Source organism: Aspergillus homomorphus, assembly GCF_003184865.1.
Source record: "Aspergillus homomorphus CBS 101889 unplaced genomic scaffold BO97scaffold_40, whole genome shotgun sequence".
In the NCBI taxonomy this organism is placed as follows: Eukaryota; Fungi; Ascomycota; class Eurotiomycetes; order Eurotiales; family Aspergillaceae; genus Aspergillus; species Aspergillus homomorphus.
This window is the reverse complement of record NW_020291926.1, coordinates 209,340-237,266: the sequence shown is the minus strand read 5'-3', so window position 1 is coordinate 237,266 and position 27,927 is coordinate 209,340. Positions and strand designations below refer to the sequence as shown.

Sequence of the window (27,927 nt, the reverse complement as noted above, 5' to 3'; positions counted from 1 at the left end):
AACAGCAAAGAGACGGTGAAGCATCAAAACTCTCCAAGAAACATAACACTGATAACCAACCTAACTAGAACCTTTCTAGTTCGCGGACGTGATAGGTTCCAACTTCCCCGACGGTTTTGTGGCTGGGGCTAGAAGGTTCGGAGCGTGCGAATCTTCCCCACGGCCCGGAAGCTCAGGATGGGTCTGGCCTCCTACCGGTGGTGGTCACATGGAGTGCAGAAAAAAAGAAAAAGCTATGGCACTTTTTTTGCACTGGCCGTTCGTCTCAGGCGCCTTAAATAAAGCCGCTTTCTTTGGATGGCTTGGGCATTTATTTTGGGGTTTCGTCCTTCCTTTGGTGTTTCGTCTGGGTGGGATGTTGTGTTGGAGTGCAGGTGGCACTTGAGCTATCCACCAAGACCAAGTTCATCCAGAGCGAGGATACCCAGCAGGGGTCGCTGGACCAGCCCATTCAAGCATTGACTAAGCATTGACTGACAGATGAAGTTTACTAACGAACAGCAACACAGAAATCTTTATTCAATTTTATTTTATCTTGGGAATCATTGTCTATATATCGACTCTATCACCAGGGTATCGTCTATGTACAGCTCTTTTCTCTCTTTTTTTTGGTGTGGTCATAACTTCTTTTCTTCTTTTGTGGTCGCATGGTGGTCGTTATTTGACTCTGGTTTACTTGAGAATCAAGAATCGCACGGAATGGCGAGTTGGCCAGCGGAACGCTTTGATCAACGCTAATCATGAAGGGGTGTGAAATGTGCTGGCATGATGCAGGAGTGAAGATGCAGATGTGTTTCGTTTAGTGGGCGGCGGCGGCGGCGGCGGCGTCCTCGACACAGCTCTGGCTGCCGCGGAAGGATTTGCGACCCCGGGCGAACCAGTCACAGATGATGATGAAGATGATGACGCCGTAGACGACGGACACATAGTTCATGTCTGGGTTGAGGGTCAGTCAATTGGTTCATGAATGGATGGATGGACCAGGAAACAGGGGGAACTCACTGCCGGTGTTGACGGGCATGGTGGCAGGGAAGGAATACATAACCAAGCAGAACAGAGTCCAGGCCAGGGTGATGTAGTTGGCGGCCATGCCCCATTTGCCCAGCCAGAAGGGGCCGTGCTTGATGGTGTCGCGGCCGCGGATCAGCATGCAGATGACGGGCACGGAGTAGGAGATGTACAGCAGGGAGATGCAGGCGGTGACCATACTGTTGAAGGCGGTGGAGGATCCGAGGAAGAGCAGGCCGAGCAGGGCGACGATGAGCGAGCTGGCGAAGTGCGACCACATGGGCACGTCCAGCTTGGCATTGACGGTTGACAGCCACTGGTGGCCCGGCAGGCCGCGGTCGCGCGCGAACGCCCACGCCAGCCGCGACTGCCACGTGTGGCACGCGATCAGGCAGCCCATGCCCGTGACGATCAGCAGCGTCTCCAGCACGATGGCGCCCGCCTTGTTGCGCAGCGCCTGGTAGTACAGCTCCAGGATTGGCACCCCCGTGCTCGAGTTCAGCAGCGCGTCCAAGTCCTGGATGCTGAAGAACATCGCCACGCAGTAGAACCACGACGTCACGAACCCGATCCCCACCGTCGCCATGATCGCGATCGGGATGTTGCGCTCCGGCTGCGGCACCTCCTCCGCCAGGTGCGTCGCCGAATCCAGGCACGCGAAGATCCAGTTGGGGTTGATCAGCCCGACGATGAACGCGATCCCGTCCGACTTCCACCCCGTCGAGTTGACAAAGTGCCCGAACACGAACGAACCGCTGGCGTGCGGCCTGGCGCACGCCGGCACCGTCACCAGAATCACGAAGAATGAGAGCAGCGAGATGTACAGCGTGGCCTTGGCGACCGCCGGGAGGAACTTGCCCCAGCAGTTGAACAGGTAGCAGAAGAGGTTGATGAGCTCGTATGCTACGACGGTATGCCAGGGTTTGGGAACACTGTCATCGGGGTCAGCACAACGGAGGCTACCAGAAGGGGGGGAAAGGCATACAAGGAAGGATGGCCCAGCGCCCACATGCCCACTACACCAGACCCCAGACTGAGCACCACACTGGAACTCGCGAAGATGGCACCCGCATAGCCGAACCAGCCGGTCACATAGGAAGCGAACCGAGCGTACTTCTTCGGAGCCAGTTGGTCAGCCCAGAAGTACTGGCCGCCCGCGTTGGGCATGGCACTGGCCAGTTCCGAGAGCGACGATGCCACACAGCACGAGATGAAGGTGATCCACAGCAGGCCATAGATGATGATGACCGTTCCGCCGGAGCTGATACCGGTGATCAATGAGGCGGAGATACCGAACCAGGAGTTAGACATACAGAACGCAATGCCGATCAGGGAGAGCACCGAGAAATTGCGCTGCAAGTCTTGCGTGTATCCCATCTCGGCCAACTTGAGGGCGTCCGCATCGTCGGATCCGGACGCCGACTCGCTGCTGGGCGTCACCTGCCCGGCGCTGGGCTTCTTCTCTATATCGAGGTTGCTCATTGTACCAGACAATTGAGACAATGGGTCAGCGTAGAATGAAAACACGTGATGTGGTCGCAAAGGGCAATCGCTCGCAGGGTTGCCGTGGCCGCAAGGATGATCGCGTGGGAAGATAAGAATTGTCAAGGACCTAAAGGAGGCTTTGATAGAGGTTCACTTTCAAGGCCACTGTTGCATAGGGGCTTATGGATATTCGTTCACAGAGGCTTCGGCCGAGGAGTTTTGCTGCGGGTGGCAAATATTTTGTTTCGCTTCAAGAAAAGGTCGCAAATGGGGTGTCGATGACCGGGACGAAATTCTGGCAAGGGGCTCGCTGAATTGAATCTGTCGCAGACGGATTGATTGACTGGTGATAGACTGCCTGACGATACGGCGATACAATGGATACGGAATGCCGGGAGCAATCAGTATTACAGAACTCAATCTGCGTTTGAGTTGCGTGGTTCTCTCAAGCTATTAACAAAAGCGGGATGGTGGAGGAGGAGCAGAGAGCCAAGCCAGCGTGGAGAATCAAAGCGCCAGACCTTTGCTGCATAGGAAGGGGTAGTTGCAGGGAAATATCAGTTTGTTGCAGGGTGAGGCAAAAGTAGGGATGAGGGAAGGAGGAAAAAGAGAAGAAGAAGGGAAGAAAAAGAGGTGTAGTTCGAGGTAAGTATGAGGGCCGACACAAGCCGGCCAGGATAATGGGATTCAGTTGAGTATTTAAGATCCTTTGGGCAGCTTATTTTTTTCCTGTTTTTGCTCTAATTTTCCCTCTCTACGACCGTCTTGGGGTTGGCACTTTTCTTGCATGTTGCGAGGTCTGACGGAGGCTCCACCAGTCTCATCGATGGATGGGCAAGGTACCCCATGCCCTTGGGTGGTTCCCTCGTGCCCTCGTGCCTCCGTCGTTTGCCAATTTCTACGGGGAAACTGCCAATATCCGGTTCGCATCTGGCGGGTTCAATCTCGACTCTCTATCCACTTTGATTCGTTTTGGCTTGTTCTCTCCTTCGTCATAGGAGGGTCTGGAAGGGTTGGTCGACCACAGAAAGTCCCTCAACCAACACCCCTCCTTCGTCCGTCAGTCTGAAAGGTACAGCCAACTACGTAGGCACATCTGGGAGAACTTCTGTGGCGGTGATTCTGCTTTTCGGTGGAAAAGGGCTTCTGGTCCCAGGCATGGCTGAGCACTGTCGTTGGCCGCCTGCAGATACAAAGAGTGGCGGCCTCCCCACTTGGTGAGCTTTGGTGCCGACGACAGAATTTTAACTTGCCCACACATGGTTTAGCCGGTCATCTGCTAGAGGTGCGTGAGGTTCCCGCTTTGCCCTATTTTCTTATTTTCTTAACAGTTATGGACGGGAGCCTCCTGGACTGGCGTCATACCGCAGATGCAAGACCAGATGCAATGCACCTTGGGTCCCAACAATACCTTAACAGATTGTGATTATCATCCTGCTTGGTCCACTGGCATTTTAGTTCTTTTTCTTGTCAAAACCGACCGGCCCGAGTGAAGAGGAAATTTTTCACAGGAGATATGCCAATCGTTGATAACAGAGATATTGTTTCAGATCTACTCGTACTGGGCGCCGGTCGCTTGACGAAGAACAACAACAATCTTTTTGTCTACAAACAAGACAACGTCATTCTCCGCACTCTGCCAAGGGCAATACGAAGACCTTCGGAGCAGGCGCACTACAACATTTTGAGAGAATGAGACAGCCTGCATTTACCGGTCTTTCTGATCCGAACCATCTCCAGCTATTTTTCTGATTCCGTGTTCCTCGTTGGTCAGCCCATTGGGCTTAGTCGGATTCGCATGGTGGATCTCATTTCCAACGATCGCTCCTCATTCGCACACGAAACTCGGAAAGGGTGAGATGAGAAACACTTGACTAACGCTATTTCCACCGGTCCGCCTTTCGGAACCCAGGCATTGTTATCTGGCTGTGTGCTTTTTGTCCCACGAAACATCAATGGTGGTTGGATCCTTCAGTTTGAGCAGGTCGATGTCACTGAACATACTTCAACACCAATTCTTCATATCTGTCTATAATGGTGCAGACATAGGGAGTGCCTCGAAATCTCAATATCAAAAACTCACGGAACCTCCCCGCGTGCGCCCAGGGCAACCTTAGTCCCGTGCCGTCGGCCTTAGTTTTCAACCTGCTCGAGGCAGCCATGATTCTCTCTTTTTGCCCGTCCACTCGCCAAACCGACTAGTCTTGGTCGCGGTTCCGCTGCCCTGCGTGGAATTCGCTAGCCGATCAATGTTTGTTTGTTCAAAAGCAATGGGGTGGTCCTCCTACAGGCGTCATTTAGTGCTGTTTCAACTTCCTCACCGCGCGTGCGACTGACGTACGTCCTTCTATTCTGTCAAACAAGAGGATTCCTTGAGTACTGTACTACAGTGTCCTTTTCGATTCAAAAACTTTATGCGCCTCTCCCGCGCGGGAAAGTTCTTCGATCCCCTCCGTCCCCCGCGCGCCCCCAAGGCCCGAAACCTATGGCTTGATCTAGCATCACCCTGGCGCGTTTTAGCATACCGCCACAAAGGAACACCGAATAGAAAATAAGGCCGGGACGGTAGGAATTCTTACCCCTCCTGGGGTATATCTATTATCTAGTCTAGCGCAGAGATAAACGACTTTAGACTTGAGGCTTGGTCGCCTTTGCCGGATGTAGTCTAGTGACGGACGAAAGGCCTGGTCTACTGGGCGGTTAAGACTTAAGAGGCGGTATTATGAATGGGGTCTTTGGGCTGGGAGGCTTTTACTCGTTCGGGGGAAGGTTTGCCGGTTTAGGTTTTATGTAGTCTAGCTTCGGCACGTCGGAAGTCGCTGGTGGTTCTGTTTTGAAGGCATCCACAGCGACCGTGGATCGAGGGCTGGTTTGCGGTGTATGACAACACAGCAGGCAGCACAACGCATATGTCGCTTGGTGAATGAGCTCCACTGTTTCCCCGGGCGCTCGGCTGTTGATTGGATTTGATTTGCTTTGGCTTGCGTAGACTTTCGCTTGTATATACGGAGTATAGTATTGGGGATTCAATTCAGATGAACCTTGAAAGCCCGGAAGATTTCCATGACTACCTATGTACCGATAGAGAAGCCATAACGGCCGAATAACGGCACCCCTGGGGTTCACCATCCTTCCCGCTTTACATCTATTATGTAGTCTAGGTACCGGATAGACCTCTTTGTTTTGGCTGGCAGCACTAGACAGCGATCTCCGATTCGACATCTGATGATCTGATTACCAGTCGACACGCGGTTGGTTGGCTAGAATCTAGATCTCGCTGGCGTTGCTTGGTCGATCGATCACTCCTCATTCGCTATTCGGGTTGTTGCAGGGTTCAGATTGCTTTATCATGGCACTGGTTGATCATGGAGGTGGAGCGTTATTGGTTGTTTTTTGGGGGAGGTTATCGACAAGCTTATCTTGCGATGGCGACATTGACAGGGGTCTCTGTGGTTGTGTGGAGGCTTTCTTATCTGGGGCAGGGCTGGGGGTTTGATGGGCTGAGATGTGCGATAAGGGAGCTTTGGTTTGGTTGGGTGTATGCTTGGTTTCTTGGGGTTGCTTTTGTCTGGGTCTTGGGTCTGGTTATGGGGGTTTTGGTCCGGCATATGTGGGCGGAGGTGGATTGTGTTGGATGGTGGTTTGGAACTTTGAAGGTGTTGTGACTCGCTATGGTAATTGAAGAGCTCGTCATACTGCTAGTACAAGTTGTAGAACTTGGGGTTCGGGATTTATATATCATAGTGTCGAATAGCTCCGAATTGTGGACAAGGGAATGTTATATGTTTCTGTGAGGGTTACGGCTTTTTATATTTGATTGTACAGATTTCAGCTTCCATATATTTGATACATAACCTACGGGTTATATCCCTATTGTCGCAGGGTACACCACTCATCTTCGAGGTTGTCATCATGGAATATGCTTTGTTGTCTGAGACTCAAGTTGTGTCGCCTGCTTGAGGCCCAAAGTAATAACTATCGTACCGCACTCGGCAGGAACATATAGCGACGCGGGATATACTAGCAGGGGAGACCTTGGCCATTTGTTCACTCTCCAACAACCAGATGATGTCGTGATTGAGCTAAGCACTATACTGCAGCTATATCGCTGAGATCTGCCTGCACGAATAATGACCCGGTAAGGATGAGTTGTACTGGTTAGATGAGTAATGATTCCGACGCCGAAGCGGCCCTGTGGGACGTGGATTATCAATGCTAATGCCATTCGCTAATGAAGGAACCACACAGCTCAATGAGCAACCGGAACGGTCGGAAACTTAAACTATCGGAGTAGCCATCAAAAGACAGGCTGCTGACAGTTTTCTGCTCCTCCTGACCTTTGAGGTCATCATGCACCTGGATCGACACTCGGCAGCACAACGCCAGGGATCAACCACCGCGGGTAGCCGCCGACTAGTCAGGCACTCCCGACCGACCCGATCTTCTCGACTTCCTTGTTCCATGTTTCATGACGCGACGCGAAGCCTTCTCGTTCATTCGACCAGTTCTTGTTTCATGCCCATTCGCATGTTCGACTCGGCTTGAGCCCTGCGTTGGAACATCCTGCTTGCGAATATATTCTAAATCAAAGTGCTGAGCGCTCCTGATGATCTCGAACACAAGCCTCTTGAACTTCTAGAACGATTAGGAACGAGGTCCTGCTCAACTTAGCGACGCCGCAACCTTATTGACATCCTTCGCAACCCTAGGGTCGTATGCTTAAATACGCTGTGGCTTTTGATCCATACCCAAATGCTCGAGAATGGTCTCGCCCCTGCTGTCGACCACCCCTGATTCGGATAGCTGCCCTCTATCCCTTTGCTAGAATTAAGGTCGAGTGTGTACTCGACGCATACAGCGATGTCAATGAGATGCAGCCTGCAAAGAGTGCAGCTGACAAGACTCATTTGCAGTTCATTGCATGATGACTCGCGGATCAGCAATTTCTGAAACCTTCGAATATCTCCGGTCGTGCAGATGATGTGTCTTTTTGACGCCTTGAAAGACCGAGTGTTCATTCAGCCTACAACAAGGGACCGGAGAATCTGGGAAGGACTAATTGTCTCCCAATGCCGACCGAGCCATGCGGATTGCGGTCTATTCCGCGCCCCAGACAATGTCTTACTTCTACAAAGAACGGTGCTTGGTTGTTCCCTTGGCCTTTATTCTTGGTTTGTGTCCACAATCCGGTCCTGCTGTAGATATCTGATCGTCTTGAATCGACTTTCATGAGGGTGGACTACCATCGTTCATATGCGGAGCAATTCAGTCTCCCATCATGGAAACACCTTGGCAGCTGATCACCCATCCCAAGTTGAGCTCATTGATTTTGGTTGGCAGTCACTCGTCTGATCTTAATCCCTGGAAGTCATACGAAGGCTGGATCTTCGTTCTTTGGTCCGTCTAATTTGCCTCCCAGGCAGAGGGGCAGGACAGGACTATTTAGCAAGGATGAAAGAGGTCCTGAATTCCTGGCAACCGATCCGAGTCGTATCCCTTGCATACCGTTACAGTGGCTTCAACGCTTCAAACGCCGCCCCGGCGGCTCGAGGATCTGAATCGATACGACTCGGTATCGCGGTCAACAGGGAAGAGAAACTCAAAATGGGAATAGCATTCCGTTTCCCCCAGCAGTAACGTTTTGTTGTCCCTGACGATCGATCCCGAAGCGGTCGTGTTATTGGAATGAAGGAATATTCCTCCCTCAGGGACAACCTCTGAAGCGAAACATGATGTCAATGAGCTTCCAGGCCTCCCTCTGAACCTGTCGGTGGCGTGGCGGCGACGTGCTTTGTCATTGTTTTGTTGTTATTGCCGTTCTTATACTAAGCCAGCCTGTCCACCAACGTGCTCTGACTGCACGACCACGGTACAACCTCAACGACAACCACACTAACCACGAATATTTAGCTTCTGCCATTGATGGGCGCGACTTCCGATCCTTAGCTCTTGGTGACGCATCTAGTCGATAACCACTCTCTTATCTCGACAAAAGCTTTCGCGCCATTGACCCATTACTTCCACTCCTTGACCAGCGGATGATGCACCCAAAGATGAAACTTGATGTTAGTATAGTGACTTGTGTGACGGTCTTCTCCAATGTGGCAAACGCATTCTGGCGTCTGCCCTGTCGCGGACGAAGTGGGATGGCTCGGATTGATCCCATAGTGGCACCTGGGATACCATCGGATCATGTACACGCAGTTCATGGATCGGGCGGTCAGTACTATTGCATCATTTCTCGCTCACCAGCACGGTCGCTGAGTTCTTCCGATAGGCTTCTCGATGTCAGCCAACGAGGCTAGTCTCAAGCAATCGAGCTGTACTTCTTGCGCGGTCACCCAGGACAAGTCAGCATATTGGGTACCTGCGTTGTATTTTATGCATCAAAACGGCGACGCTGAGCTTGTCAATGAAGTGGGCGGAATGCTTGCGTGAGTCGCGCTCAATGCGCCCGGCGTGATTTGGCACTAATTGACCACAGCTATTACCTTCTCAATGGCGACAACGTGACGGCCTTTCCTGAGAATTTCCGCATGATGGCAGGAGACACATACAAGCGTGACTTCCCCTGGCCTATCCCTGATCCTCCGCAGTCAGAGTGGTCTGGCAACGATCTAACACAGGATGCGCTTCGTCAGAAGGCCGTCGGCTTCAATTGTCTCAATTACGAAAAGAACCCCGAGCCCTCGTTGGGCCGTCACTACTTGCCAGACAAGACATACTTGGACGAACACTGTACTGAAGGAATTCGGTTTGAATTGATGTTTCCTTCTTGCTGGAATGGGAAGGATGTCGACACGCCGGACCACAAGTCTCACCTGGCCTATCCCTCGCTGGTGATGGATGGAGAATGCCCGAAAGGCTTTGAGCATCGCCTTGTTTCGCTCTTCTATGAGTCCATCTGGGACACGTACGCATTCAAGAACAAGAAGGGCACGTTTGTAATTTCAAATGGTGACCCTACAGGCTACGGCTACCATGGTGATTTTATGTACGGCTGGGACTCAGAGGTGCTCCAGCAGGCTGTTAACACGTGCACAAACATGTCTGGAGAAGTGTCAGACTGTCCAATCTTCAATCTTCAGAGCGACGAGAAACAGGACCAGTGCCACTTTCCCGTCCCAGATGCTCTAAAGAATGAAGATGTGAACTATCACAAGGGTGGCCTTCCGAACAATCTCGCCATTCAATCCGGACCTGCATATGCGAGCCCAGTTAGATACACCACCACCGCCGGGGGCCACGGTAGACCGACACCAGTTGTGATTGATGACCTACCCACTGTCGGAATCGGCATTGATCTTGGATTCTTGTCGGCGGGCCTACATGTAGCCCTACCCACACTCGCGACTTCGTCTACTAGCACGACGGCAAAGGCGTGGGAGCCCACTGCACCTCCGGTTGTAAATGTCCCTCCTGCGCCCCCGCTTACTTCCTTCACGACGAGGGCACACACTACTATCGCTGCACCCATGGCTTCAGCTACCTCAACAGCTTCCAATGCGCAGCTTTCTATTCCAGACCCGTCTTCGGAATCGGACATTTCGAGCGTGTCAGTCAGACCGACACTCTTGGCCTCGTCCGCGTCAGTTGAGCTTTCGACTCTGGCCACAAAGTCGTCGATTTCACTTGCTTCGAGTATAGCTTCATCAGGTGTGTTAGCCAAGCCGTCGATGGCGAGTCCTTCAGGCGTTGTCTCTTCTTCAAAGCCGAGCCCTTCCTCTGTTGGCCTAGAGTCATCTGCATCAACCCCGTTGGCATCAACCACCGCCTCAAATCTATTCGCAGTGTCATCTCCGGCTATGGCTTCTCCGCCTGTTGTCAAGTCTTCCGCCTCGATTGCCTCCGCACCGACTGGAAGTCCTACTCTGGCTATCATGCCTTCGACACCGCTTCTTTCTCCGACGAAAGAGCCCTCCGCTACTATTTCCAAGTTTCCGCTTATGGGGGTCTCTTCGTCAGCCGTCGCATCAGCCCCCGCTAACACGGCTACACCTCTATTCTCTACACCGAATGCAACTGTGTCAGCCACTCAGGCTGCCATGTCTACAGTGTTATCCGCTTCCCCAGCTTCTTCAGGGTCTATCAAGAGCATGGTTGCATCTTCAAACCCAGTCATATCGTCGGCCACGAGTACCGCACTGATCAAGACTGCTCTACAGCCTTCAAGCACATTACCTGTGGCAGATAAACCTACTATCATGGCTACTCCCTCGTCCACGAGCGCTCCTCTAGTCAAGACCACCGCTCAAACACCGAGCACACTCGAGAATAACGTCAAGCCGAGTCTCATCACCTCCACCAGCAGTCCATTAGTCAGAACTCCCTTGCCAGCATCAAGTACATTCGCCATTGTTGCTAAGCCAATTGTGGCCATTTCGTCATCTACGAGCGCTCCATTGATCAAGTCCACAACTTCAATGTCTAGTACACTTGCAATGATTGCGGAGCCTTCAGCTGCAGCAATGTCTCCGGCAACAAATCCTTCGAGCTTAGCCGGATATCTCTTTGCGAGTTCAAATTGGGAACAAATCACTACTTGGTCACCACCCTCGAGTACCTCGTCTGCCGACACGGTTCCCTCTACAACCTTCGTCTACGTTGAACAAGAAATTATCGTACTCGTGGATGATCAAGGCGTTCCCATTGAGACGCAAACTGGGAGTCTAGAAACAGTTTCGAAAGCCAGTTCGACTATCTCCAGTGGCGTGTCCAGTGGCCTACCTGCGCCCACAAGGCCTCTCTTCAAGCGAGATGGATTTCATAACCATGCTCACAAACATTATCGCCATGGACACTCCCACTGATGGGCGTAGTATCCATTCCACTGATTCGTTCGGCGTGCTGTTGTGACTTTGTTTACTTTTCGGATATACTTTGTTCTTTCTTCATCTCTCGTTTCTGCGATGGTCAATGACCATCTTTATGATGTATATGCTAGATATCTCAGCTTTTGTCCTCGAAGGATTGGCTGACTTACAGGTGACTCCCGCTGTCTCTGGAGGAGACGCGAGGTTGAATTCTGTGGAATATATTTAATGAAAGCTTACTGGAGGGATCCAGTTGCGGTTGTATCTTACCTGATCTCACTCCTTTCTCTGTACCGTAGTGGTTGGTTGATGATGTGTCGGGCAACTCATGTGTGCTGTGGACGCTGTTTCCCAATTCGGCCTCGGCCTGTCGTTTCAATAGCCTCACCTTACTTCTTCCACTGGCAACCATCCTCCCTTCCCCTTCCTGCTTCCTCATCGATTCTGTGCCTTTGACCGCTCATTTTTCTGAACCTCGCCTGCCATTCCCAAATTCTTCTTCTCTCCTCTGCAGTCTTTCCTCAAACTCTATTGATTCTCAGGAGCAGCAGCTCACTTATTCCGCCCAGGAAACCATCACGCTCAGCCATCAGCATGAGTAGGTTCTCGAGCGCTGACAAACGTATTCGAATCAAAATTGAGAGACCGGGTTCACTCGAAGGCAACTCACCACACAAGCGGCGCCTGAACCTCCCCACGCAAGAGATAGAAGGATGGTCGGCTCAAGATGCGTTCCGTGAGCTCTATCAATTCTGGTTTGTTCTTTAGCGAACTCAAAAATGACGAAACTGGTACTGATGAGTTGCATGTTTAAGGAAGGACGCGATTGCTGAATCTTTTAGCCTTATCGGTGGATTTACTCAAACCTACGAGGAGTCAGCTGGCTCTGTCACTGTGAAGGCAACACTCAAAGGAATTCCCGGCTACCTGGGATTCATTGAATACTCTAAAGTCACAAAGCGCGTCTCGTTGGTGGTCGCTGATTACCATCTGCTTTCGACAGAAGCTGGAACGACAGTCGAAGTCAATAACCGAGATTCGACAATAGCTGGCCTCTTCAAGTTTCGGAACGAACGAATCAAACTTGCGGCTCTATCTCTGTGCAAAGATGGATGCAAGTTTTCGATCAATTCGCGGGACCGTTATTGGGTTTTCGAACTGGAAGGGTCAGGCTCGCTACTCATGTGCAAGACTGCTTGTATGCGTGAAAGCGCTGTCGGCGAGATTGAACGAAGAACCAAGTCTATATCAACTCTGAGAAGTCGTCAATCAAAGGATGTCTCCATCTTCATCAACTCAGATACGACTCTAATCTATATGGGCATGTTTAGACATTGGTTGACTGTCGCTCTCGACATTTGTGACTTCTCCCTTCCGTCAGAAACCATCACGACCGTTTATGGGGACATTCTGCTTGACAGGAAGTTCTCGGGCAAAGTGTTTTTACAGGGAGTTCTGCTGCCGGAAACCAAACTTGGACGCGGAAAGTTCACGTATGGCTATAATCTTCAGCACGCCACAGTCTCGGGGAACAGAAGAAGCTTTTCCAGCCCTCAAGAAGAGGCTATGCGCCTTTGCCGTATCTGGGAGGCTGCAATAGCGCAAAAAGCCGCTAATGCGTTGCAGAAGTATGTCTTTCTGCTTACCGACCGATGTGGTCCACTTGACATCAGCGATGCACAAAATCACCTCAGCGCATCCACAGTCAAGGCAATCTGGGCATATTTACGTCATATGGATGGCGGTAAGAACTTCTATCACGCCAATATTCCATCTGATGTAAGGCTACACGAAAGAATGACTCTTGTTGGCATGGCCGGATGAGACTGACGGATCTAGACTTCATCGAGACCAGTGCCCGATAAAACTCTAGTCGACATACCCGACTCTCTCTGGTACTTGCTTCGGAAGCATAAAATAATTCTCACAATTGGTGAAGAGTTGGAGCGGCTATCTCCAGTCATTCCGACGTCCGAGGGTGTCATATCGAAGTCGAAATCCTCATCCACGCCGGAAAGAGATAACCGGGAAGGACGCTCTAGAGAAGTGACAACAGAAACACTGAGCCATGACATAATTCCTGATCTCAATAATTGGGAGGCCGAGGAATTTTGGCCGGCTTTTAATAGGTGCAACCCGCAGACGAGTTGGCATCTGGTAAGTTTATACCAGCGGTATAATTTATTTTGCTAAAGCATAAAGGCTCTGCCCAACTATCCCCTCTCGGTCTTACACTGCAAGAGACTTAAGTTCAGGTTCGAGAAGGGCGATTCTCTGCGGGTGACAGTGAGATCACCACGGAGCGATGAGGTTACTTCCTACATATTCTATGTGCATCGAATCTTTCCTGCCACCCAAGAAGCAGGAGACAACGAAGATGAAGGCATGCTCCTCGTGACTCAATATTTGTTCTTTCGACAAACTCAGTACTTCTTCTTGAACGAGATGATGGAAAAGGACCCGCAGTTGGATGAAAAAGAGCTGCTGCTACTCTTCAACAACATGGACTGCATGGGAGGATACTTCGACGGGTCTTTAATCCAGATACACACAATCACTGCTGTCAGTGTGCTCAAGGAAGATACACTTGGACCGACGGGAAAGATTCAACATACAAGTGATATTCCCAAAGGTATTCATTTCGATATTTGAGCCTGTTCAGTTTCGAAGCTAAACGTGGATAGATCTGGACAAGGCCGGACTCTTCTGTCGATTTGCTTTGGCTTGTAATTGCCCAGAGGGAAATGCCTCCATTATGCCAGTTGACTCCTGTCTCATGATTTTGAACTCCAAGCAATGGCCTAAGCCAAGATACAATACGGCCTCGCGACCTATGGTTTTCGATCTGTCACCAAGCATAGTCGGACTTGCTGAGGGCTTCTCTTTAGCTGGATGCGAAATCAAGGCAGCTATCGGATTTGATCCTGTGCTAAATATGACATGGAAGGTTTGTGTATCGTCTTAGCTTGTATGATCGAAGACTAAAAGCTTGGAGGCTGCATATAGAACCGCTAGTGTGTTTGACGGCTCTCTCGATACAATACTACAACGGATCAACGCTCAGGAACTTCTGGGACCGACCAGGCCAGAGCACACACCCAGTGTGGTGATATGCTCCATCGTAACCAAGAACGCAACGCTCGAAACGGAGGAGATGCGCAGAAGATTACAGCCCCTGGAACAACTTTACAACATTTTCAGTTTGCAGCAAAATATCGACTTTGTCTTGGTTACCCTTCCACAATGGGCCTTTCACGAACACGCGTTTTCAGCATTGTTCAGATTTATCTACAATCTCTTGACCCGGCGGTTCTGTGTTCATCTTAAGCACATAGACTTTCCCGGCCAGGCAATCCCCCGACATGAGGGCGTGGTCATTCTTCTGGCTTCATCGCTCTGCTCACCAGTCCCATGGCCCCGGAATTTCTCGCAATCTTCGGGCCTCGAGTCGTCTAAGGGGTCTGTCTGGGACTTGATCAAGAACTTGTCATTTGCGAACGCCGGGGGTCCTCAAAACAAACAAGCGTTTGCTTGCACAGGCCCGGGCCTCACCAGCAACGTGTACAATCATTACACAGGCTCACTTATTACTGGTCAATCCTCCGAGCTTTCGCCCACGATTAGTATGGCGAATGCACGGCACATACAGCATCCGGGTGACTATCTTTCCTGAATTTCTCAGTCCATCATCTACTGACTTGGGAATAGAACGTCACGATATGCTTACGGTTCGAGAACTCGCGCGTATTCAAGGATTCGACGACGATTTCATCTTCTGGGGAGACGTTGAAAGACAATACAAGGAGGTGACCCAGGCTTTCCCTCCGGTCATCGCACGGGATCTGGCGAGTATGATCTTGCGGATGATAGAACAGTACCGCTGCGATGACTCGGAAGATAGTGATGATGTTGAGAGGGAGCGCAAGCGGCGCAAGGTCGAGTGATTTGTGCCTTGTATCTTTGTCAGGTGTCTGAGTAAAACTGTATTGCAGGTTTGAGTTTCCTCCACGATGATGGACTAATAGTTCTTGAGAATGCACTACTTCCTTGACAAACATTGATCTCCAGTCTGTGGTATGTATTTAGCGTTTAATCCAAACAAGATCACAGAAGTATACAGTCCGTCCTCCGCGAGACTCATTGATGAGAAGGCTATTCTCCAAGCAACCACATGAGCCCGTAAAGACCCCAAGTTTCCGACTAGAATGGTCACCGACAGACCCCAGTAGCCGCGCCCTCAACTTGCTATAACAATCGTCAGCCACTCAGCACTCAGCATTGAAACCTTATAAACCCCAACCCTCCAGAAACAGAACCACCCACCAGGAAATGGATAATACTCACAAGACAGAAATTACTCTGACAGATCCCCAGACTCCCGTCCTTTGCACAAGCCGCGCCATTCGGCAACTAAATCAATCAGAGAGGAATTAGCCCGGCCCAGCCCAGCAACACAGACGAACCCACGCTCCCAATAACCGAAGGGCCCACGGGAGAACCCACCACATTAATCCGCGCCGCGAGCGGCTTCTCCATCACCGCTGGAACAGCCATACTTGTGCCCAGGAGGGAGAGCGTGATCGTGAGGGTAGTAAGGAGCGAGAGTGTGTACATTTTCTTGGTGGTTGGTTGGTTTGGTTGGTTGGTTTGATGTTGGTAATAAAGAGTTATATCTGCCGTGAGTATTGCGTTCGTGGGAGCACGGTCTGGAATGGATAATTGTGGGAGCTGGTTGGGGGTTTTTATACCTTTGTTCTTTTCTGTTCTGGGCGGTGGTTTGGTTGTAGGGTTGGGTAAAGTTTTGTTTTGATTGATTGGTTTGGTGTAGTATAATCTAGTCTAGAGTAGTGCGGTAGCCATGGGCTTGTTTCAGATTGATACTGGGGTACTTTTTCCCATCCACCTTGGTTCATGGTGGGCAGCATGGGCATGGGCATGGACATGGTTTGATTGGATTGGATTGGACTGTGGATGGAACGGAACGGTGTTGGAACCTCGGGGTGCAGGTTGCGGTTGATGGATGGATCGCGGTTCATTTTGGTTCTTATTCTTTGTAGTCGGTGTTCTGGAGTGCCCTCCCTGGTAGTACGGATTGGATTGGATTGAATTGGATCGGATTGGTTTGTTTGGCAGTAAGAATCGAGCTTATTGCTTTTGCTTTTCGAGTGTAAGGGGCTAGCCATAGTCTAGAGTAATCGATGACTTTCTTTCATGGGTGGTAGTTAGGCTTCAGTTGCTGATAAGCCTTGCTTTCCAGTTGAGACGGGTAGTTGCTTGTAGTGATAGCCTTCGGTTGGTTTTCAAGGGTGGGGTAGAGGGGGAGGTTCTTGGTGGTTGGATATGATTTTGGTTCGCATTTGAATGGGCCCGGGTGGGATCAGGATTGTTTAGGCGGGATTGAAATTGCTGGGTCGGTTTGTGGTTTGTGGTTTATGGGCTGGGGTTGGGGGATCGGGGATGGTTGTTAGGAGTTTGTCTCCGGGTTGAGATTCAAATTTAGACCTGGGCTGGGCTGGGCTGGGCTGGGCTGGGTTGTGGGGTGGATGGTTGCATGTGCTGGATATCTTTGGATTGAGGACTGTCTTTACTTACAGTCTGGGTAGATGTTCTTGACTATGGGTAAGTTATTTATCTTCGAGAGTAGTGTTAACTCGGTGATATCGAATATAGTTGTGCTGGTATGGACTTCATATGCTGGCTGCATCTTGTCTAGCTTTGGGCTGTGGGATTTAGAAGCAGAGGTACAGACAGAAAAGGGTGTCTGCAGCTTGGGTCTCATGTTCTTCCGTAGAGGTAAAGCACAGTTCGTTGCGCGCTCAGGTGAGATTAAAATAAACTTAATGTCGTAGTCTTACCTTGCTCAAGTCATACTGACTGCTCCAGTAGCATAGTACACTCAGATACTACCACATCTGCCATCAACGACAACACGGATCAAGTCAATGGGGAAAAGAAACGATAGCCTCACCACGATAAGGCCCGTAACAGCTTAACCGCACATCATTCCCAAGTCTGTAACCTCAAAGACCCTCCATGTCTCGCTGCCCTATGTCTCTCCATCACCACCCTCCCCACGATTCCTCAATGCCAACTCAACCTCATTCACTCCTCCCCCTCTCCCTCATCAACACCCTGAACCCACGACTCGGCAAGCCCATCTCCCCAACCCAAGTATTCAGTGGTCTTGCAACCTGCCCCGGAAAGAACCGCATATCATACTGCACCAGCAGCTGGCTGAGCGCTGCGGACGCTATGCGCACCGCCAGGTCCCGGCCAGGACACGCAGCGCGTCCCCAACCGAAGTGCAGGTTGACAGGGCTGATATGAGCCAACCCGGCGTGGAAAGCAACAGCATGGCGGATGCGAGGGTCAGCCGCTTCCGCGGGGAGGATGGGCAGGACCTCGCGGGGGTCGCGGGTCCAACGGAAGGCGTCGAAGCGATGGGCGTGCGGGATGAAAGCTGGATCTCGCGAGAGAGGACCGGCGGGGAAGCAGATTCGGGTGTTGGAGGGGAGGGTGAGGGCTGGGGTGCTGTCGGCGAAGGTGTGCGGTTGGGTTAGGATGTATTGGGGGTTCACTGTTCGTTTTGTGGCAGGTTAGTGCAATTCGTTATCTGGGTGTTGGAGTGAGCAGAGGGGGTATGGCCGAGTGAAAAGGAGAGATGAGGACATACGCTCGCTGAGTGGGTTCCATCTTAGGGATTCTCGCAGAAAACCGTCCATGAGATGCTGGTGTGATCGGGAGACGAGGTTGAGTTCGTCGGCGTCGAGCTCACCTTGGTCGAGCATCTCCTCGATCTCTGCGCGAAGAGGACCGATATACGGGGTCTGCATTAGGACATCATACACAGCATGGGTGACGAGATTGGTGATGGGATGCACGATTGATAGGGCGATAGTTGACATCAAGGCTTTGGCGATGTTCGCGGGGTCTCGATCGAAGTTACTTTCTGCTGTGTCCATTATCCACTGTAGGAGGTCGTCGGGCTTCTGGTAGTCCGTCTCGTTCACTTCCTTATATCGACGCGACTCGATCATAGGGATGAGGAGCTCTTGCTGAGCCCAGCGCGCTTGTTTGCGAGCCCGTCGCAAGCTGGGGAGAACTCGTGCCACGATGGGTCGGAGGAACTGGGGTACAGGACGCAGGAGGATGATGGTCGCGAGGATATCGGTCGTGTAGGAGGGGACGGCTTCGAGCCAGAGCCCATTGCGGCAGAGGTCATCGCCGACGGTGAAGCGCGCGGTGGCACGGCTGACGAGTTTGAGGACGAGCTTGTAGATGTTTGGGGAGATCCATTTGTCTGGGTATCTCTCAGCTTCGTCTTCTGGTGGTGGGTGGGTGGAGCTAGGACGTACACTGGCATCTTGGAACTTCGATACAGAGCGCCTTGTGGAACTCATCGCTGAACTGGGCAGCTATACGCACTGGTATGTAGTGATCCTGGGGTCAGTTGTTGTAGGGTGTATAATGCTAAGAGCAAACGCACGGCGATTCTGTTGGTTCAGCTGTTCGATTGCACGCGAGACATTTGCACTTCCTCCAACCACTTCGGTGTATTCGCCCAGGAGATTCTGTATACAGTGTGTCGTCATCAGCATCCGACTCTCCTCCATCCCCTTGCCCGCCAAACTCACCCTGTGTCGTGCCCGGAAAGCACTCAATTTGTTTGCTGGCACTTGTTCAATTCCCCACAGATATTTGAGCGGTAACACGACCAAGTCACCGTCAGTAGTCAGAAGTCGGAATGCTCGGTCCTTGTGCTGGGCGGAAACCAAGTTAATTACGAGGGTCATTTGAGCGAGCAAATGTGGCGGCAAAACCTACCTTGATGTATCCACGAACGATCTGGTCCTGGGCGTTGAAGCAGAAGGCGAATTTGTTGATGAAGTCGGGAAGAAACCATTTATACCTGATGGTAGGCAGTCTAGCGAGATCATTGTAAAGATGCTCGATAGCGAAGCGATGAATGAAGAAGCAAATGGAGAAGCTAAGGGATATGAGGGAAATGTCCTTCCAGGCAATATTAGAGAAAGCCATGGTGGGCATTTTCTAGCACTCTGATAGACGGGGGAAGGTGAGGAAAGAGATTATAGAAGGAAAAGAGAAGGAGGACAGACCAAGAGCAAACGAATCTCTTGGGCGGGGCTTCACATCCCCTTTCGTACAATCTTAAATGCTTTCAAGACCCAGGTCCCAGAATAACGCTGAATGGTTATTATTCGGTGTATATGTACTACAGATCCTATAAACACAGCATCGAGACTCCAAACTTTTGCTGTCCCCTTTCTCTACCAAGGTATATCACAGAATCAACGCCAGGAGCACATGCGAGGCCAACCAGATGGCCGGAGGTGAACAAGAACGACAGGAGTATAAAGGTACAAAAACAGTGGCATGCAATCATTCAAGGCCCATCCATTCGCCATCGCCCTCCTCCGCTGGATCTTCCATGGTTTCGTCCTCCCCATTGGTGGCCTCTGCTTCGCCATTGAGAGCAGCGAGAACAAGGCCGGGCTGCTTCTTACCTGCAAGCACAGGCTTCGCAAGCAAGAAGTTGAGGTCATAGATATTCTTGTCCGTCAGCCGCTTCAAGCTGTTGTGAATCTCATCAATGACACGCTGCACCGCACGAAGCTCCGGCGCGAATGTGCCCGAATTCTCCTTGAAGTAACGACCATGGGAACTGAAGAGGGACTCGATCCATAGCAAGTTGAACTCCAAGTGAGGTGTTTCTTCAGCAGCATGGGCGACAAAGCGAAGCAGACGGGGAAGGTAAACGGTTGGCACCGCGCGAACGACATGCGGGATATCGGCTGGAGGAATGGCTTCATGGACTGCCCGAATGAGCTTTTTCTCGTTCAATCGGAAGGCCATGATGAATGCTTTCAGGAAAGTGTTGTCCTCATCTGTTTGGCCGGTGGCCGCGGCCTGCTTGGCGGCCTCGAGAGTGGCCATGATGCTGGACGGAGTGATCGAGATGTCGAGGTCATAGGGGTCGAACACCACATCGTTGTCCAGACTATAGATGAGAAGACCCTCCGTTGAGGCTGCACAGAAGGAACGTCCAGCCGGGGAAAAATCGACGCCTGTAACCCGAACTTCCGGTCGGACTTTGCGGGATCCAGGGTCTCCACGCTTCGCGCCAGGGAGATTGCGATCAATGCGATCCTCTACATCGGAAGCCTCACCTGTCTCATCGATAAGTTCGCGAGGGCCAGCCTCCGTCATATTGCGGCTGTTGAGGATCTCCTGAGTACCTTCAAGGGAGGTGTTGACCGACACGGTATACTTTTTCACCATCGAACCTGTTCCCACATCATACAGACAGATGTACTTGCTGTTTCCAGCAGCCAGGATACAACTGCCATCTGCGCTGTACTTGATACACCGGAAGGACTTAGTTCCTGCCGCATTCGCGGCCGTCTGACGGTCACTGGTTTTACGTCCTCCTGAGACGTCGCGACGACCATCAACACCGCCAATCTGCACAGCATCGTTGACAGACCAGAAGGTCAGCTGACCATCCAAGCTCGATGCAGCAACCTGCTTGCCATCTGGTCTAAAAGCCACATCCAACACATCAGCCTGCAGTTGCAAGGGCTCACTCGTCTGCGTCCGGCCGAAGATGCTCCAGATTCGAACAGTGTGATCCCAGCTACCGCTCACCAAGTGGTTTCCGTCAGCTGCGAATGCAAGGGCCGAAACAGGGCCCTCATGGCCTGCAAGTTGATCGAGCAATTGTCCCGTTTGCACGGACCAGATATGGATGTCGAACGAGTCTGAGGAGCCGGCGCAAACAACCTCACCACTCGGGTCGACAGCAAGGGAGGAGAAAGACAACCGAGTCGGGGCGGTAAATGTCCGAAAGTTTCGGTAACGGATAAGATCCCATGCTCTGATGGAACCGTCCAATGAGGCTGTAAACAGGACATTTCCTTTCTTGGAGAACTCGCACGCCGTGACTCCGCTTGTGTGTTCCGTGAAGGTCACAATGCAGAAGCCAGATTTGACATCCCAGACCTTGATCTTTCCGTCATCCGCTGCGGTTACCACTCGTTGCCCGTCGGGTGAATATGTCAAGGTGTTCATAGAGTCCAAGTGACCCTGTTGTTTCAAGATGTAGGATTCGGACTGCCATTCCCACACCAATAGTTGACCGTGCTTAGAAGATCCGAATGCCAACCACTCGCCCGACTTGTTGATTGTTACGCAGTCGATATTGCTTTGAGAGACACTGCGCTGACATTAGTCCTGCCCAATGAACTCAGAGACGTTATACATACCTCAGTTGGTGGATTTGGTTGAATTCCGGCATATCGTAGAGTCCGAACAAGCCATTGGAGAACCCGACAACTAAAAGATTCGAGGGTGCATGGAAGGCCGCGCAGTTGACCTTGGCATCGTTTTGCATGAAGAAGTCCTTCTTGACAATCCTCCACTGTGCCTCGGCAATATCCTCCATAGTCTCCGGATCCTTCTTTGTCACATATTCCCATCGGAAGACAGCCCCATCAGAGCTAATCGTATAGATCTACTCGTAATTAGCGCACATTCGAGCGCAAGGCTATGCTCAAGCTTACCGATTCTTGGTCGGCAGAGAAGTAGGCAGCTTTGACACCCTGACGATGGCCAGCCAGCGTGGTGGGCTCGAAACCTTCTTCTGGGTCCAAACTCCATATCCGGGCAGTCAAATCCTTGGACGCAGTGATCAGGAAGCGGGAGTCGCTCGACCACTCAAGATGTTGAATCACATCAAAATGCCCGGCAAGATCGCGGTGAAGAACAAAAGGCGCGAACTCAATCTCTCCGTTGTTGTCGGTGCCAGGCGTGTTTGGCGTGTTCCAGAATTGTAGCCGTCTTCCAACTCCGACAGCAAAAAACCGACCGGACGGAGCGAACTTAAGACTAGAGACACGGCCCTTGAATGAGAAGTGGTGAATCACAATTCTACGCAGGAAATTTGTCAAGATGGCGCGGCCATTTTCGTCGATCGTCAGAAGAAGTTTTCCGTTCGGCGAGAGCGCCAGATGGTCGATATTGGTGCGGTGCGCGAAGGGAAGGGTATAGGAAGTGTTGCTTCGCGAAGAAGATAATATCAGTACAGATCGTTGTTTGTCCCTGGGCGCGAAAGCACATACTGAACTAGGTCGAAGACCGAAACCTGACTCCCCACTGGGGAGAGCAGAGAGTTGCCATCGGGTGTGAAGAGCAGATTACCTTTGCGATAGACCGTCCCCAGCAGGTTGGAAAACTAGATATAATTGTTAGTCCCAATGATTCTCTCTTCTCCTACTTTCAGTCTCCACAGGGATGGGAGTCCCAAAAGCAATAAGCCCACCTTGAAATCCGTCTTCATTGTGCCAACCTAATCCGTTCGCACCGCAGCAAGCCTTCGCCTAGTCTTTAAATCATCGGTCGATCTTCAAAAAAATCGGGCTGCCCAAAACGGACGATAAGGAGCGGATCGACAGTTCCTCCGGCCCCGGCGGCATTAGTCTTCAATAGTGTTAGCGCCATCCGGGGCCTTAGTCTCGTAAGCTAGGCCTTCTCGGGATAGTTGACAGCCTGAGGCGCGAGGCATCTGTCGTTCACCCCCTCAAGTCACAGTCACGCTCGCTTGTTTGCATGCTGTTTGTTTCGGGGGCGGATTCAGGGGCAGCAACCAAGTCGAAGAAGGCACGACTTCCCGATCTATCATCCCATTCTATCCCAAAGTCTCTCCCTCGCTCCCTCTCTTCTCTCCGCTTTCCTCCCCTCCCCCGACGGTCGTTGTCTCATCCTATTTCTACTCCGCTTCTCGTCGTCTGTCCTCTCGTTAATCCCTTCTCTCTCATTCTACCCCGTTGGCCCCAACGCCCCATTTCGTCCTAGGCCAGCGTTGTCCTCTTTCCGCCCATCCTCTATTTACTTCCTTTGGTACCGCTTCTTTGAGTTCCAGCTCAACTCCTAACCATCATGTCTTCTACCGAAACCGCATCCCCCATTGGCATTGCCAACGTAAGTCTTATGAAGAGCAGTCGCTATTCATTGATATACAATATCCCACTAACAATTTGATATGAATAGCTTCCCAACCAGCGGTATGGAATGCGTTCTAAGGAAATATTATTAATCACCATGGGTGCTGACGACGATGTCCAGACACAAGATTGTCGCTAAGCGTGGTGCTGCTTTCACTATTATGGTTGGTCAATGAACAGTTTAGGGGTTTAAGGAAGGACGAAACTCATTGGACGAATACAGGTTGCTGGAGAATCTGGCTTGGGAAAGACCACCTTCATCAACACATTGTTTTCCACCACCATCAAGAATTACGCCGATCACAAGCGCCGTCATCAGAAGCAGGTCGACCGGACTGTTGAGATCGAGATTACCAAGGCTGAGCTTGAGGAGAAGTTCTTCAAAGGTTAATGGCGGATGTTCCTGGCTTCTCCGGACGATTGCTAATGCCCCGGTGACCGCTGTAGTTCGCCTGACTGTTATCGATACCCCCGGCTTTGGAGACTACGTCAACAACCGCGACTCCTGGCAACCAATCATTGAATTCCTCGACGACCAGCATGAATCCTACATGTTGCAAGAGCAGCAGCCCCGCCGCTCCGATAAGATCGATATGCGTGTGCACGCTTGCTTGTATTTCATCCGCCCCACTGGACACACCCTGAAGCCTCTCGACATTGAGGTCATGAAGCGCCTGAGCTCCCGTGTCAACCTCATTCCCGTCATCGCCAAGGCTGATACTCTCAGCCCCTCCGACCTGGCCCTTTATAAGCAGAGAGTGAGCGAGCCGCATGATGTCTTTGAGGATAAGTATTGACCTTGTGACTATGATAGATTCGCGCCGTCATCGAGGCCCAGGGAATCAAGATCTATACTCCTCCGATCGAGGAAGACGACGAGCATGCCGCCACCCATGCGCGCAGCCTCATGGCCGCCATGCCCTTCGCAGTTATCGGATCGGAGAAGGACGTTAAGACTAGCGACAACCGGGTCGTCAAGGGTCGTCAGTACGCCTGGGGTGTTGCTGAGGTTGAGAACGAGGATCACTGCGACTTCAAGAAGCTGCGCTCTATCCTGATCCGCACTCACATGTTGGACCTGATTCACACCACCGAAGAACAGCACTACGAGGCCTACCGCGCGCAACAGATGGAGACCCGGAAGTTCGGCGAGGCTCGCCCCAGAAAGCTGGACAACCCCAAGTTCAAGGAGGAGGAGGAGAACCTGCGCAAGCGCTTCACCGAACAAGTCAAGGTCGAAGAGCAACGATTCCGCCAGTGGGAGCAGAAGCTCATTTCCGAGCGAGACCGCCTCAACAAGGACTTGGAGGCCACTCACGCTGCGTATGTTTCCCAATATTCCCAGCCGGGGAATCGCTTTGCTGACCAGTCACAGTATCAAATCTCTCGAGCAGGAGATCGAGTCACTGCAGGGCTCGTCCACCCGGAGCCACGGACGTCGTTGAAATACCTCAGGACTGGCTTTGACTGTCTATCAGACGGTGGAAAAAACAGAACGAACTGTGCTTTCAACTCAACTAATATCCTTACATTTGACTACCCCTTTAACTTTTTTCTTTTCATGTTGATTTTCGGATTTTGTGCGCTCAGAGTGACTATACGTCTCGAGCCGTGACGCTCAACACGGACCGGTTGTTTTGTTGTTCTGATTTGCCTTCTGGTAACTAGCGATGGTTTGACTACATTCTTCGATAATAACCCACTTGTACTTCGTAGCATGTCAATACAGATTTAATCAGTGCGTGGGTGCTTTTGCCGGACTCAATAGAATGTTGAGCGGTCGGAAATGCGGAGTAAGGCCGTTGTCCGCCGGCGGTGAGCCGTTGCTCCTCTCTTTCCCCAACTTTTATGCCGCCTTGTTTCTTTCCCCTCCACTTCCGGAGATAGCGCAGTCTTTCTAGCAATTAGTAGCTTCATTCTTCATTTCAAAAGCCTGCGTTCTTCAATGTCGAGCAAACGATTCCCTACCCAGTTAGTTCACACACTCAAAACGCACAATGGTGAGCCTTGTTCCGCATCGCGAGAGCCCCGAACCACCTCTGACGTATACAGGACCCGTCAACGCGGTGACATTTTCCAGCTATCCTGGGACCTACGTCCTCACTGGATCAACCGACCGTGCTGTGCATCTCTCGCGAGCTGTACCCAACAATAATAACAATGGCACCGTAGCCGAGACAACGTCCCCAATTCAGCGGTACGAAGCCCACGGGTACTCTGTGCTCGACGTCGCCGTCGCAGCCGATAATGCGCGGTTTGCAAGCGTAGGCGGAGACAAACAAGTTTTCTTGTGGGACGTCGAACAAGGAGGAACCATCCGACGATGGAGTGGGCACAATGCGCGAGTCGAGGCGGTTCAGTTCGCCGGGGAGGCAGACTCGGTCGTCGTGTCTGGTACGTTTTCCATCCCTCAAAGCAATTGTCTCTGCGGCTCAACTGAGACGAACGGCTAGGCAGCGCGGACACGACCATCAACCTCTGGGACTGCAAGTCCAACTCGCACAAGCCCATTCAGACCTTGACCGAAGCCCGGGATACCGTTTCCTCCTTACACGTGCACATGCCTACCTATTCCATCGCAAGTGGCAGCTATGACGGCCGCGTTCGGGTCTACGATATTCGCATGGGCCGGACCACCGTTGATGTTCTCGCCCACCCGGTCACGAGCGTGCGCTGCTCGAACGACGGTAATGCTCTTCTGACGTCGACTCTGGACGGGCGCATCCGCATGCTCGATCGAAGCGACGGGAAACTCTTGCAGGCGTTCGGGGGCGACGAGAAGGAAAAGGTCAAGGAGAGTTTCACGCTTGGTCGGAGTCCACTCGCGTATCGCAATAGCGAGCTGCGCATCCGGTCCGTCTTTGCCAAGGCAGACGCCGTCGTCCTGAGCGGCAGTGAAGCTGAGAAGGGTGGCGACAGCACGACGGCACAGGCTGCCGTGTTCGCTTGGGATGTCCTCAGTGGGGAGGTTCTTGCGGCCGTTCCTGCTGGGGAGGGGGTGAAGGCCGTTAGTGCCGTGGCGTGGAATGAAAAGGGAGGATGTTGGGCTGGGGGTTGCTCGGATGGTAAGTTTTTTTGTTTTTGTTTTTGGCTTCTTGTTCTATCCCGTGCTCTGTCGAAATGCCGTTGGTTCCTCGCTCACCAATCGTTTTATCAGGCACCGTCAAAGTCTATCGCTAGCTCCGGGGTGAGATAAGAGGTCATGGCCACCACAACCAGTCCACCGACCAACTCCCCTAACCGCTTCTACGAACCGTTTTACGCCGGTGCGCTTTGACTGCTTGGCTGCTCACCCTGGCTCGTATTTACCTCGACAACCGACTGGCTACCGTGCGCCTTGAAATTAGCATTTCCTTGCCTCCACGCCACCAGACGCCCACGTGTTGCATCTGAATTTTCTGTCGTCTCCTTTTCGCGATGAGAAACACTAAAATGTCAGCCTCAAATCTCGACGCTTAGCCTACTCGGCTTAAGCGCCTTCCATGCGCCGCGAACAACCGACAATGACGACAGGAAAAGCACAGCCACCGCACCGTGCAGTTCTTCACTTGCAGTGAACTCTACGGCCCTACCATCCCATCGATCACCGTCCTTTCTCGATTGATTATCCATACCGTCTCGGGTAGCCTTACATCCATCCCTCCAGCTCAATCCCTTCGAAGAAGGCTGTTACCTAGTCGGGAACTTGGTCAAGTCAGCCCATTGAACCCACGAGAACCAGCAGACCGGCGCAACCTAATGGGTAACGACAAGTCTACACCAAGTACACCGGCGATATCCGTTTCTCAACGTGATGATCATCAGGCCTACCTCCTATAACAAGGTTACCTAAGGCCGTGCCCTCTTGCACCTAAGAAATTGCTAGAACCAGTGGGCGGGCACATCCTCGTGCCCATCTCCATAAGAGATACTTATATACCTACCCTGTACAAAAGAAGCAGAAGCATAGAAGCATCCAGCGCAGACACACTTACCAATCCGGCGGGCCCGAGGCACCCAGAGCAGAGGATCGTAGCATGCACGCACGGACTTAGTTGAATTCCTTCATACTTACACTACATATTAGATGTCATATTATATAGCTATTATACTGACCTCGTACGCAATCCTCGCTGCAATTGCCACTACCGTTTAGAGGCTTTTTGTTATGGTAAAGGGGGTATCTATGTCTGTACAGTATATACAATACACATGAATGACGAATTCCCCCTGTACTGAATTACCGCATCGTCCGTCCATCTTTGGACACCCAGTGCAAAAGTAGCACAGTAGAAATATTGAAGTATTCGAGCCTGGAGATACTGGATTCTTACAAACTATTCCCCTTTCCCTTCCGCGTGTATTTATAAGTACCCCGTTACTCAATTCTGCTGAACAGATCCGCAATCAAGATCCCATATAGGTATGTACTGTACCTACCAGGTACAGCAGATGTGATATCACACCACACCACGCCACGCACACCACTAATCACTACATGAAACAATCATTATCCCGTCTCCGCATAAAAGCCTCAAGATTAAGACTGGGAATATGACCTATCGGATATTGGTTGACCATACGGGGGGAGGGTTGGGTATGGTGTACTACGGTTATTGTGT

General features: G+C 51.5%; 8 protein-coding genes across 8 annotated transcripts; 4 read left to right on the top strand and 4 right to left on the bottom strand.

Moving 5' to 3' along the window:
- Positions 1-768: 768 nt before the first annotated feature.
- BO97DRAFT_186945 (putative choline transport protein Ctr) lies at positions 769-2,885 on the bottom strand. Its single transcript, XM_025690433.1, has 3 exons — positions 1,994-2,885; positions 1,003-1,940; positions 769-936 (listed from the first exon to the last, which is right to left on the bottom strand). The coding sequence occupies exons 1-3, from the start codon at positions 2,488-2,490 to the stop codon at positions 800-802; spliced, it is 1,572 nt and encodes a 523-aa protein (XP_025548361.1). The 5' UTR covers positions 2,491-2,885; the 3' UTR covers positions 769-799.
- A 5,661-nt stretch (positions 2,886-8,546) lies between these two features.
- BO97DRAFT_472623 (DUF1996 domain-containing protein) lies at positions 8,547-11,473 on the top strand (the record flags this gene model as incomplete). Its single annotated transcript, XM_025700153.1, has 4 exons — positions 8,547-8,712; positions 8,771-8,927; positions 8,978-9,741; positions 10,954-11,473. 4 exons carry the CDS (start codon positions 8,547-8,549, stop codon positions 11,301-11,303), a joined length of 1,437 nt encoding a protein of 478 aa, XP_025548360.1. The 3' UTR covers positions 11,304-11,473.
- A 427-nt stretch (positions 11,474-11,900) lies between these two features.
- BO97DRAFT_352411 (uncharacterized protein) lies at positions 11,901-13,130 on the top strand (the record flags this gene model as incomplete). The annotated part of the gene is made up of 2 exons (XM_025692022.1): positions 11,901-12,065; positions 12,126-13,130. 2 exons carry the CDS (start codon positions 11,901-11,903, stop codon positions 13,128-13,130), a joined length of 1,170 nt encoding a protein of 389 aa, XP_025548359.1.
- A 2,530-nt stretch (positions 13,131-15,660) lies between these two features.
- Positions 15,661-15,920, bottom strand: BO97DRAFT_427684 (uncharacterized protein; the record flags this gene model as incomplete). Its single annotated transcript, XM_025697219.1, has 2 exons — positions 15,661-15,716; positions 15,770-15,920. 2 exons carry the CDS (start codon positions 15,918-15,920, stop codon positions 15,661-15,663), a joined length of 207 nt encoding a protein of 68 aa, XP_025548358.1.
- A 1,484-nt stretch (positions 15,921-17,404) lies between these two features.
- Positions 17,405-19,343, bottom strand: BO97DRAFT_459385 (cytochrome P450; the record flags this gene model as incomplete). The annotated part of the gene is made up of 6 exons (XM_025699280.1): positions 17,405-17,883; positions 17,980-18,606; positions 18,662-18,730; positions 18,793-18,877; positions 18,941-19,066; positions 19,131-19,343. 6 exons carry the CDS (start codon positions 19,341-19,343, stop codon positions 17,405-17,407), a joined length of 1,599 nt encoding a protein of 532 aa, XP_025548357.1.
- A 185-nt stretch (positions 19,344-19,528) lies between these two features.
- Positions 19,529-22,701, bottom strand: BO97DRAFT_472622 (snoRNA-binding rRNA-processing protein PWP2). The gene is made up of 5 exons (XM_025700152.1): positions 22,645-22,701; positions 22,445-22,557; positions 21,887-22,382; positions 21,590-21,837; positions 19,529-21,540 (listed from the first exon to the last, which is right to left on the bottom strand). The coding sequence occupies exons 1-5, from the start codon at positions 22,660-22,662 to the stop codon at positions 19,707-19,709; spliced, it is 2,709 nt and encodes a 902-aa protein (XP_025548356.1). The 5' UTR covers positions 22,663-22,701; the 3' UTR covers positions 19,529-19,706.
- A 292-nt stretch (positions 22,702-22,993) lies between these two features.
- aspC (septin CDC12) lies at positions 22,994-25,067 on the top strand. The gene is made up of 7 exons (XM_025700151.1): positions 22,994-23,303; positions 23,373-23,386; positions 23,448-23,490; positions 23,550-23,712; positions 23,774-24,084; positions 24,141-24,649; positions 24,702-25,067. The coding sequence occupies exons 1-7, from the start codon at positions 23,262-23,264 to the stop codon at positions 24,769-24,771; spliced, it is 1,152 nt and encodes a 383-aa protein (XP_025548355.1). The 5' UTR covers positions 22,994-23,261; the 3' UTR covers positions 24,772-25,067.
- Positions 25,068-25,271: 204 nt separating this feature from the next.
- Positions 25,272-26,506, top strand: BO97DRAFT_437088 (WD40 repeat domain-containing protein; the record flags this gene model as incomplete). The annotated part of the gene is made up of 4 exons (XM_025697827.1): positions 25,272-25,326; positions 25,379-25,720; positions 25,780-26,391; positions 26,484-26,506. 4 exons carry the CDS (start codon positions 25,272-25,274, stop codon positions 26,504-26,506), a joined length of 1,032 nt encoding a protein of 343 aa, XP_025548354.1.
- Between the last annotated feature and the right edge of the window lie 1,421 nt (positions 26,507-27,927).